The following is a 12,826-nucleotide window of genomic DNA, read 5'->3' on the forward strand; positions in this document are numbered from 1 at the left end:
GCAAAAAATAACTTGAATAACTACATTGAACCCTTTCTTAAATATACTTGCGCTGCGACACCATTACAATAATCTGCCGGTTTAGTCCCAAATCTCTAGATCCTATAGCTTCTGAAATCCTTACGTTCATAGGAACTTGACTTATGATCCGGGTCAATTATAATTCATCTTCTTTATTAAGTCAAAAATATTTATCAGACCTTTAACATAGTTTTTAATTAGTTTTTATTCTGTGAATAATGCGGATAAATATCGTCCACCTGTGGATTCTATCAATAAGGAATATTACCTCTCCACAGTTAATTCAATAGATAAAGCAACAGTTATTTATTTCTTGATAGAAAAATAAAATTATTAATACATAAACATTATACATATATACGTTCCTGACAATGGCCCAAATTTAGGGGCCTAGAAGGCCTACCAAAATGGTGTTTTACAATTATATCGCTTACGCCCTAGACGTCTCTTCAGGCTCAGCTTAAATGGTAGAAGCGAGGTGCTCGACTGTCCCACGAAAAGGGTCTTCCCTTAGCTTAGCTCTGAATGTAACCAAAACCTGATTTGCTTAATACATTTCGCTGTTATTTCCACATCTTCAAATACTCAAAATGCGGCAGGCGATTCAAGAAGACGATTGTAGTTTACAATTACAATAACAACTACGTAGAGGTAAATGCTAAATAATTAATAATATTTTATCATTTAAGCTATGTGCTGTACTGTTTTGTTTTTGTCGCTGTAGTGCTCCCTTTTGAATGGATATTCCCAGGGAATTAGTCATAAATAGAAGCCCCGTCAACGTATCCCATCGTTCGTAAATGATATAACCATATCTGGACTGTGTTTTAGTTTTGGTCGAACAGTCGGCGAGACTGCCTTTCACCCCAAGCTTAACTTATATGTATCTAGTAGACAACGGGATTCGGATCGCGTGGCTTGCGTGAATACTTCAGACCCAGATCGTCGGCGATCTCGTCTATCGCCTCCAGAGCAAAGTCCAGCTGCTCTTTGGTGTGGGCGGCTGATAGGCAGAAGCGTATGCGTCCCTCCATAATGGGCGTGGCTGGAAATCCAGCACCCACTGCGGCAATGTGGCGGGTCGTCAAGGTACGAACCACAGCGCTAAAAAGAACAAGAACACGATTAGCACATGTAAAGCAATAGATATAAGGATTATTTAGCATTCAGTATTTACATTTCGTTTACTGCAGCATCTGCAGTTATATGAAATTTTAATTGATCAAAAACGATTATTTCAGTGCAGAGATCTTAGGTTCATTTAGCCCTTAAACTTACCCAATCTTGGAAAAGAGGTAGACCAGCATGGGCACCACCGGCGAGTCCTCGTGACCGTATGTGATTACTCCGAGCTGAGCCAAACGTCGGCGGAAGTAACGCGTGTTCCTGGCCAGCTGGTGGATTTTCTTGCGGCCGATTTCGGTACCATCTTCACCCATAATGGTCTTCATGGAAGTCAGAATCTGTTGGGCGATTGGAGGCGAAATGGATGCAGCATAGCAATGGGCGTGACTGTTGGTGCGAAGGAAGTCGATCAGTTTCTAAGAGAGGGTAAATAATTATGATTAGCAAGGAATATACAAAAAGCTTAAGTATATAACCGCACCTTTGATCCAGCAAGGTAACCACCAGCACTGCCGAAACTCTTGGTAAATGTGCCCATCAAGATGTCCACCTCCTTGGGATCCACATTGAAGTAGTCTGTAACACCTCGTCCACGAGAACCCATGGCTCCGACGCTGTGAGCTTCATCCAGATACAAATATGCCTTATATTTCTTTTTAAGAGCAATAATTTCGGGCAATCGGACAATGGAACCTTCCATACTAAATATGCCCTCGACCAGGATCAGCACTTTGTCCCATGGCTGACCGCCCTTTTTAGGATTTCCATAGCAAATGCCCTGGCGAAGGACTCGCTCCAGATCCCGCATGTTGTTGTGCTTGAACACCTTGGTCGTGGCTCCGGACAACCGCAATCCCAGGATGATGGAGGCATGGTTCTTCTCGTCACTGATAACCAGGCTGTTGGGTCCGATAAGAGAGGGAAGGTTCAATGCATTTGTGGCGAAGCCCATTCCAAAGACAATGGCATCCTCCACACCAAAGTATCTGGCTGTTTGGGCTTCCAGTTCCTGAAGCTGCTCGTTGTCACCCAGCTCACAGCGGGAACTGCAGTAGGCCAACCCAGACTCCTGAGCACTTTCCTCCGAATCATCTGCACATCGTCCAGTAGCGGCTGCAAATCCCAGGTAATTGTAGGATCCCAAGTTCAAGCAGCGCGTCTCCGTTCCGGTGAACTTAAAACTCCAGCCATAATCATCGGTCACGCGATCCTTCAGGGTGAGCTCCTCGCCCGGAACACTGCAAATGGGTCGGTTCCAGCAATCTTTGATCCTTCGGTAAACATATCTCGAGTAGAAGCTCTCGAAGGCATCGTACAGCTTCACATAACCCTCACGACCCTTCTCGGTGGCCACTTTGGGCACGAAGAGCAGCTGGTTGATGTAGCCCAGGATCATTAGGAGGTAAAATCCCAGGTACGTAAGGCAGGCCGTGTGCAGAGGAACCTCCTCGAAGGAGGTCTTCTGGAAGTGCTCCTGTTCCGGCGAGAGTTTGCCCTCTGCCTGGTTGGGCTTGGATTCCGACAGAACGGAGGCATGTCCATTGGAGATCGACTTCTTTTCCGGATGGTAGTTAATCAAGCTGGGGCTCTGTGAAAAGCGAGAGATCAATGATTAGTGACTGGTTATCGCTTATTGTTATTATTGGTATTGCTCGGAATCTACATAGCAATCATTAAAAATCACTTATCAGAGGGCAGATAAACGCCGATGAAAGAGGGATCGGCCGAGGGAACGGTTTTACCAAGATTTACTCAATTAAAAGGACAAATATTATTATTTGATAAATTTGTATTTTTTCAATTTAATAAATATTACTTAAATATTGCTTAAGGAAATTCTATGAAGACAATCTTCAATAAGAATCTAGTTAAAATGTTTTTCGTGAACGATATCTGAGCGTGATTTTGTAGTCGATCTTAACTTGCTTCCCTCTCTGTGCGTTCAGTCAATTCAGCAGCCAATTAACATTAAACCATATATGCATGGTACGTATATAGTCACACGACATCTGAGCGATGAACAATTTGCTTTACCGCTCACATGAGCCGACTTCGACATGAAGTCACAGGCAGTGGAACAGAGGCAGAAGACCAGTGGATGAAAGAGAGGGAAGTCTGGGGAAGCCGTACATGTTGGAAACAATTGCTCAACTTGGCACACTTCAACCTCGCTGTATAACAAATAGAGCGGCATAATTAACTTATTTATTTAAGTGTACACACCAATTGCTTATTGATTTTGCAGGCCAAAGGATCCAATAGACTAGCCCCCATTAATTGAGCAATTCGCGTTGCAGATACTATATGTAGCAGTATATACACAATTTTAATCGTATAACAATAACGAGTCGGCGACAATAATATTTCGTGTTTATTATCATTTGCCACCGGGCTTGTTTACTAAATATAGAGAGATAGAGTGAGGGGAGGAGGCCAAGATCAAGTGGGTTACGCGCTGCTGGGTGTTTTAATGGACTGGCTGGGTTAGGGTATATCGACGAACCCGAAGCGGGCAGACTAAATAGATAAAAATCGAAACCGAGTTGAGTAAATATATAAAAAATGTGTAATACTAATTACGCGATTGAGTGGGCGCAACAAAAGGACAGGAAGGAAGCAAGCAAAGGGGTTGAGAACTAGATAATGGCTTCCACATGTTGCGGATCCATCGAATCCAAGATATCGCCTGAAAATAGACCAGCGCATGGCAAACGTATCTTACGACTTTCATGGGGATTCCAAAGAAGTATTACGTGTGAGTCATTAGCTTATTGGATTGCACCGTTTTGTTTCCATACATTAAAAAAAAAGTCTCTCCTTAACTCATTTTATTCAAGTCATTATCTTGATAAGCACGGATATTATAATCTATGTAGGCTGATAAAAGTTACCTATGCGTTCCAAACACGCGCAGACATTCTTATACTGATAAATCTAATAAATCTTTTAAATTCCTAATCAAATTGACTGTGAATGCGGTTAGAAAACTATAGTTTTGTTTCTTAATATAATAAGACACATCTTTAATAACCATAACATACCAATGAGGTAACTAAAAACGACTTCGTACACAACTTGTAAGGTCATCTTATTCATTAAATACACTAAGGAATTAATTCTGCAGAAAAGAGCTTACTGATTTTTAAAGAATATAAACAATTGTAAATAATGGATTATTTGTTTGCTTTAACACTTATTGAAAGTGTGATTTCACAACATTCTGATCTAGTTTTCATGATAACGTATAATGTTATTAGAAAATAACTCTGTAAAAATGGTATAATTGCCATTTTTATGGAAAATCTTTTAACTATACCTTCTAAAAGTTTTCTTCGGCACCCCCATACATTTTTAATCTCCAGAAAATGGCCAACCAAAAATCTTATCACTGACAAATCAACGCCCGCCCGAATAATTTTGCCTTCGGCGATTGTGGAAACATTATGATTCACCACTGAGTCGCATTCTGCGAGGCTTTACGTAAAAGATTGGTTGGAATAGGCCTGATAAGACGGGCCGGGCATGGCATGACAATATGTGTACTACCAGACGGCGGTGTATCGAGAATTAAGGGGCGCTCTCCACAAACAATGTGCACCCATACTGTATTTTGGGTTTTTGGGGTCGGACAACCTGAGGGAAAATTACGATCGAGTACAGGAGTGCCAGAAAAGTGACAATGACTAGATTACACCAGTGCATATGGCTAGAAAGGCTGATATCTATACAAAATATTTACATATACATATTTCATAATTCAACATTAAATCTCCTATTATTCTTTTTATAAATTCATTGCTTCTTATTCTGGAATTTGATGTTGTTGATAATTGAAATTATTCAAATATGTTGGAATTAAAATTAAAGAATATGTACTATTTGTGTATAAGTAACGATATTTAAAAAAAAATTGAATGAAGCCTTGCGGAATATTTTGTTGAAAAATAAAAATGTTTCCTGAGCTTAAAGCAAGTATATATAACGGTTATTTCTCCTGAATTTAAATAAGACTCAATAAAAAGCTAAGAAAAAGTAGACAAAATATTCCAATTGGACAGCACTGGCGGCAAAAAGGATAACACTGCAGTGGAGTAAAAACAGCTGGGGGCTGACCCAGAAAAAAGCCGAGAAAATTCGCCCCCGAAAGGTAAGGAAAAATAGGCGAAACTCTCCAGCTGACGCACCCTCTCTCTCTCACTCACAGCCCCACAAAATCAATGAGTAGCCGGCTGAAAGAGCGAGCGAGAGAGCGAAACGGAACCACATTTTTCGGCCAATTTTAATGGCTTTTTAGCTCGTGTTTTGGTTTTGACCAGGTTTGGATTTTCTTCATACACGGCGCGATAATGCTGTGCTCACCTTGGCGTCATTTGTCGGTTTGGAATGGCAGCGTCGCGTGCGAATTTCAGTGTATGCGGGTGCCGAGAACTTGCGCTGGCTGAGAAGTTCCTGTTTTTCCGGAGGACTGAAGTTCGCCGCCCCATTTCCAATGCCGTTGGCCCCCGCCACCCTTCCATTTCCGTTTGTCGTCGCGTAGCTCTGCTCGAAAACCGTTCCAGAATCACCGTCGAAATTTCCCATTTTGCCCGCTCCGAACTCCGGCTTCCGATATTGAAACGCGCCCAACAAATTACGGAGAGATCGTTGCGTTTTGCTTAAATAGGTTTTTTTCGCGTTTTGGGGATGGGTGAACCACGATAGAAGCAGAAGCATCGGTGTCATCGATGTTTTCATAATATCGGGGATATCGATGTTTGGCAGACCACTATTGAATTCCACCCACGAGTGTCTCAATCCAGTTTTGGCGCTCTGTAAACGATTCCACTCCAGTTCTTACCAACTCTGTTAGTTTTCACTCCAGTTATAACGCACTATTAATGATTGCTGTTTTGCCAAAATATACAAAGGACAAGTTAAGGAATTTTGGATATGGTTCTGCTTGGCTCACACCCCCGATTTTGTTCGAAGTTCCTAATCAAAGTTGGCTTAAATTTTGTTTCCAGCAAAAGAACTGTACAAAAATTGAAGATAAGTATTTGTATAATTTTTGGAAAAAAAAGAAATCTCAAAAACCCGACAAAATAATTGAACTAAAAACTAACGTTGGTGATGGAACCATTTTTATTTTGCTGCAAGGCTTAAGTTTATTGAAAGACATTGGGAAAATAGTTTTTAGTAATTAGTTTTATTTTATTCCTTGTTAACAAATAATACATAAAACTTGAAAAAACAATTCAAAGTAGTTTTAAAAGAATCAAAAAGTTCGAAGTCCAATCGAAAATACTTGGGGTATAAAATATGAAATGTATAAATTTAAAAGAAAAATTGGTGAAGAAAGGACCAGTCACGAAAGCATCATCGATGTTTTCTATATATTGGTAGTATCGATGTTTGACAGGCGTAGTTGTATTTCCACCTCTACCAAGCGAACCAAATGGTGGTTGTATTCGCTAACACCGGAGTAGGCACCGACTACCTGTGGAGTAAGTATCAGCTAGTATTGAGTCATGTGGCTGGTAGGTGTATTGACTAGCGCACAAGCAGTGTGCACTGCTTTGGCTTCGTTCAGCTGCCAAACGGCAGGTGTCGCACAACAGACTGTGTGGGAGAGTAAAAATTCAAGCACTCGGGGATTCCCTGAGCCTTCGTAGCCCTTCCCCCCCGCAATAACCATGACTGTTGGGATGAAAATGTGAATCTTTTTAGGATCTTTGTGTTCGTGTAGGAAGTAAAAATGGGAAGAAATAGCTAAAAACCATGTTTAAAACATATGCTTTTAATAATTTTTCAAAAAAACTCAGTCTTGGAATAAAAGAAAATAACCCAACATATTATTAAAACAGTCATTTCTAAGCAATGGTTTCTAGAATAAATCATCATGCTTCATATCCAGCTGACTTAAATAGTTAATTTAATTATTTCAGAACAGAATACTAGATTTAAAACTAAATTAATTGCGATTTAAAGAAACTTATATTTTTAATAAACTTATTTCGTTCATGATTTGTAGATAAAAGCTTTAATTTGAAATACTTAATTTATTGACTGATTTCGACAGATAAAGACTATTATATTCCATCATATTGTACACAATCTCTTAACTGGTAATTGCCGGGCTGACTAAAAATTTCTATATTTATACAAACGTACAATTTCAAGCTATGGTACTAAACTTTTTGAAGCTAACTTGTGTGATAAGAAATGTATAATAATAAAGTGAAACCTAAAAAAAATTTATTTTAATATATTTACTGTAATGTGAACACCAAAAAAAAAAGGCATATAATCAGGAAAACAGTGAGGCTCCAAAACCAAGCTAAGCGATAAAATAAAACCAACAAAATACAATAAAATACGAAACATTTAGTTTGCTCCTCTGAATTATGTTAGGGGTTTAAAACTATTCCAGAATGTGTGATAAACGCTTATCAACGCTTTTAAAGAGCTCTTCGAAAGTCCGCGAATAAATTCAAAATCAGTTCTTTGTGAACATTCGACTGAAGTGCAAGTTCATTCTAAAGATGCCAAGCTTAGCAAATTATTGTTTGTATGCCTTTGTTGCAGTCAGCCTGTGTGGAGTGGCCAGATCCCAGGTCAAATCCCAGGATACGTGTTCAGTATGCGTGCTAAAGGATGCCCCTACACAGTGTGGGGCCTTCGTTCATGCAGCACTTCACCCTTTGTACGAGGGCATAGCGGAGATCAAGCGGCATTTAAAAACACAACATTTGCCCAACACTTCCCAGGCAATACTAAACAGGATCAGCGACCAGCAGTCAGAAATGAAGAGGGAGATGAAACGCCAGATGACATCCTTGGAGGAAGCCTTGAGTAACAAATCTTTCGACTTTCCAGCGAGAATGGATAAAATGGAGAGGAAGCTGGAAGAGGTGCCGAAAGGTATCGAAACTGATTTAATTACCATAAAGGAGGAGTTATCCATAATCAAGGGCACCACCATACCGTCAATTGAGAGAATCGGTCAAAGAGACTTTTTAATCGCAGACCATATTCAATTACGTTGGACAGTAGCTAAAAACTTCTGTAGTCGGCAAGGAGGATTTCTAGCATCAATACAAAGCGAACAGGAGTGGATAGCCATCCTTGGGAAACTAAACCAAAATGAATTCTACTGGTTGGGCACCCACTCTCTGAAAAATCAAAGCCAGTTGCTATCTGATGCTTCCGGCGAACCAGAATCTTTTCTGAAGTTTGGTCAGAACAAACCTGCGCTAGGCGGATGCGTTGCCATAAATGATAACCTAATGGATTCTTGGGATTGTGAAAGTAATGCACATATAATTTGCCAAATAAACTAAAAGTAGTTTCACATAAGCTTTAAATGTTCTATTGTTTTTTATTTAAATACGATTGTTTGATCCTCACATTTTAAAAGTAAAATCAAAATTATTGAATATATTTTTCCAAACAAATATTGTCAATCATGATAAAATAACAATAAATAAAATCAACGGTGTTAAAGATCTTATGAAGATGATTTTGCAATTATTAGGTGTTTAAATAAACTATAAAAGCAAGAAACGACTACATCGTTCATTCTGGTACTCTTTTTTGAATAAATAAAACTACAATCAAATATAAGTATTTGCCAAAATGTTCACGGGTTTTTAAAAGGAAATTCTTTAAGTAATTAACAATTTATAACGATTATCTTGCTATTGCGATCAGAACCAAAATACTTTATATATAACAAATTTATTCAAATAATAAACGCTTGTTATCAATCTTGAAAATTCTGGACTCTCTTACTCTTTTAAAAAAATATTTCCTCGTTGTTTTGTTTCCCCATAGACTTCGAAAATTGTAAAGTATACGCACAGAAAATCTTCACCTCGCCGACACATGAATAAATGGGCTTGAAACTCAAAAAAAAAAAAAGAGAAAAACAAGATATTCAGATAAAAGTGCGTAAAGCGGCAGTTGTAGTAAAATTCATGAGATGGGAGGTGCGTTGACTTATTGCCGCAAAGGAGACAAGTCTCGGCCAGTGGATTTCGCCTCATAAATAGATCATCATTATTCCGCAGACCTTTGTTTTCTTCGTTTTTTATTGCGGAAGAATTTCGACTATTTTGTAAACTAATCTGGCATGGGCGATGACACTATTCAAGGACTTTCTGAGCACATTTTGAAAACAAAACATTGAACTCTGCTTCGATTTCGGTTTCGATTTCATTATGCACCGCATACCAAGTTGGGGTAAACAAGGAAAAAACAACTATTCGGCTTCTAATTGAGTTGGCAACTCTATGGCGGATGATGAATCTCACCCGGCTGAAGCTTATGCAAAATGCCAACACGTTCCCCGGCAAAAGCTGCACCGATCACCACATCGATATGCAAATGATTGCCAAATTGTCGCAGCCAGAGATGCCAAAAATTGCAGTTGCTACTGCTTACCAACTTCCAGTACAAAGTGGGTGCTACTGTCAGGGCTAAAGCCCTTTGAGCTGAAAGCCCAGAAAGCGGGTCACGTCGGGTTTCCATCCAGCGATTGCCAGTCGATGCCAGCGGCACCCTAAAAGCAAAAGGTTCCAGCGAAGGCAGGGGAAATTCACATACCCTTTTAAGATATTTGTCTCCATTTCAGATGATTAATAAGCTAGCGAGTATAGAATTTTCTGAAGAATATTATTAAAAAAACATAAATAATTTTTTTTAAGATATTAAGTAGAAATGTGTAGCCAATATAAGTTTCGTCTCTTGAAACTAAAATCTTCTGTTTTAAGAAACATTTTTCTTATCATTTGCTAAAAATAACAGAAAAACATTGCTTTACTAGACTATATTTATTTCAATTAAAATAAATTTATTTTACTTATTTGTTTAAAAAACTGATAACGAACAGATTTTTCTAGTATGTTAAACATATATTTTTGTATAAAAAAGATTGTTAAGCCGAATTCATTACTTTGTATATAGTATTTATTTATTGATAATTTGGTTCCCATTTTGTATAATTACAAACAGCCAAGTAAATCCCTATAGCCCATAATTTAAGATAGTTTGTCTGTGAGTTAACCAATTTCTGTCAAAGATTCTTAATGCTTATCTCGCTGATCTGATGGTGCAAATCGCTGCTTATACTTTTGAATGCCACAAATCGTGTTGCTGTCTGATATTTTGGGCTGCTAACTGCGATTGCGATTGCTGGGTGTTTGGTGTTTGGTGTTGCTGCCAGTTGTGGGTTGTTGTTGGATGCTGGATGCTGGTTGCTTGTTTGCGGTTTGCACTTTGGCTGTTAAGTTTATCGAGTGCGGAGTTCAAGTACACTCGCAGTTTATTCCTTCATCGGTCTTGATAAATATTTGACAATTGTGTAATCAAATTGGTGAACTTTTGTCTCTTACTTCACTGGGAAATCCATCAGCAACAGAGGATCACCTCTAAATCACATTCTTAAATCTTCTCTTTAGCACCATCAGTATTTATTTAATTTTTTTAAATTTTTAAGCAAGACCCTTAGTTTTCCGAAATTATCTTTTTTATTATTTTTGCTAAAAATTTGGTAGAGATTGTAAGCAACTATTCATCATTGATCTTGTATAACATGGTTTGTTATATATTAAAATGGTATTATCACTTACCTATTTATAACCACCATAACAATAATAAATTTCCTTGGTAAGCCCTCAGCCTGATCTTGTTCTACATTTTTTTGCTCTAGTCCCATCAGCAACATATCTGTAGCTCTTGGCCCGTTTTGCATAATTACGACTTGGCTGGCTTAATAAATAAGAAAAGTTCACAATTTCCATTGGGCGACGCAGGCGTTGCTCTAACAAGCATAAAAAACGCATTTGCATATGCATTTGTGCGTGCGTGGGTGTTGCATTTGTTGTTGTTATGGCCGATGAATCACGCGTGATATTTCGCAGTTTCTGTCTGTGAACTATTGCCTACCTTTGCTGCCGTATTATTCTCTTATTTATTTGCCCCTCCCCCGGCACTCCCCCTGCTAATAAAGTGGACTTTGCACTCCGCCAACGGGTTGACATTTTCATTATGAAAACTCTTTTATTTTTCCTTTCGGTGTGGACATGTTTTCTCGCTCTCCCTCGATTGCCACCGGCATCGACAAACAAGAAAACAACTTGTTTTTGGCCTGTTTACTTCATCTATGTTTTTACATTCAAATAAAAGGGTTCAATTTCCCAAATTTTCGTTAAAAATTTGATTAAGTAAAGAAGTCAAAAATAAGTATTTTAAAAATGTATTAATCCCAGAATACATATATATTTATTTAACTTATATAATATTCATAAATATATATTTCAGTGTATTGTGCTTACTTTTGGCAGTCACTCAAGCATTTTAAAATATTTTATTATATTATTGTATATTATACAAAAAAGGTTTTACTTAATAAATAACTATTCACGATTTTTTCTGATAAAGAATCTTATGAAAATGTATATTTTCTCAGTGCTTTATGGGAGGGTGAAGGGGCGTGGTCACCTCTGGCAGTCACTCAAGCGATTTTCAATGCGTTGACAGTTCAGGTTGTCAATCGTTTTGTGTTGTCTAGTGTAGGTGTTACAACTGTTGACTTGGCTGTGCCTTGTGATTAAGCTGTGAAGTGCAATTGAAGGCATTTCAATAGTTGATTGTCAAGACCCCAAAACATTAGCATATGCTCAACAAATTGTCCACGAGAATGCGCAGAACTGTCACGGGGTGAATTTAGATTGCTAAAACAAACAGGGGGCACGTTGTTTATTTTTTTATTTATTTTATGTTTATAACAAATTAATCAAATAAGTACATTAAGAAAGACTCTTTTTACCTGTTTATACTGTTATTTTCTTAATTTGCTTATCAAACATAAATCCTACATTTTTACTTACTTTACTGATCTTATTAATCTTATCAATAGATTGTTTACAAAAAGTTATTAAAGTAGTATTTAAATCTATTGTTTGATTATTTGTTAGACTTTGTACATAATTATTTTTTTGATACTCCTCTTTTTCAAATGTTACAATAGTTTAATCGCCAAAGTGTGGTTTTCAAATTCGCCAAACTAGTTAGTGCCCACAACTCTCACACAACATCACCAGCTCAAATAGCACAAACATAAATGTCCAACACCAAATTTCAATTATCGCAAATGCAAAAGGAAGCTGGCGGAGGGCAACATTCGACGACCCCAGAGTAACACAAAAAAAAAGAAAAAGAAATGCAAAGCCAACTTAAACAAGTGTCTTAAACAGGAAAAATGCAAATTCACTTCGGCGGGCGGCAACTAAACCATTAAATGGCAACAAGAACGGATTTTCACATGGGCAATTAATGTTTCAATAAACGATATTCTAGCAGCAACAAATTTGTAGCAACAGCAACTGTTGCTGCTGCAAGAGCAACATCAAATGTTGCTGCTGCCGCCGTTTCATGTTGCATCAACATTAAATAACTGGCTGGGGGAGTGCAAAATGTTATTGAAATTGGCTTTTTATGTTTATGAAAACGGCCGCTGAACTGCTGGCGGTTGGGGGAAATCCCCGCCGCGACTCGGTTTCCCATTTCCATTCCGAATCCGATTTCCACTCTCGTTAATTACTGCCATTTTCCATCGTATTTATGCTCACGCCTCGCTCACGTTTTGGCCATCAGCGAACACTCGGCGAACATCGCGAACGCGTGCAGTGCGTGAAAATGT

The 12,826-nt window shown here is 38.3% G+C and overlaps 1 protein-coding gene across 1 annotated transcript; it reads right to left on the minus strand.

Annotated features, from left to right (window-relative positions):
• Positions 1–299: 299 nt before the first annotated feature.
• LOC108048541 (serine palmitoyltransferase 2) lies at positions 300–5,837 on the minus strand. Its single transcript, XM_017129279.2, has 4 exons — positions 5,506–5,837; positions 1,628–2,734; positions 1,300–1,562; positions 300–1,125 (listed from the first exon to the last, which is right to left on the minus strand). The coding sequence occupies exons 1-4, from the start codon at positions 5,725–5,727 to the stop codon at positions 909–911; spliced, it is 1,809 nt and encodes a 602-aa protein (XP_016984768.1). The 5' UTR covers positions 5,728–5,837; the 3' UTR covers positions 300–908.
• Between the last annotated feature and the right edge of the window lie 6,989 nt (positions 5,838–12,826).

Source organism: Drosophila rhopaloa, unplaced genomic scaffold (assembly GCF_018152115.1).
Source record: "Drosophila rhopaloa isolate 14029-0021.01 unplaced genomic scaffold, ASM1815211v1 contig_2, whole genome shotgun sequence".
Lineage (NCBI taxonomy): Eukaryota > Metazoa > Arthropoda > Insecta > Diptera > Drosophilidae > Drosophila > Drosophila rhopaloa.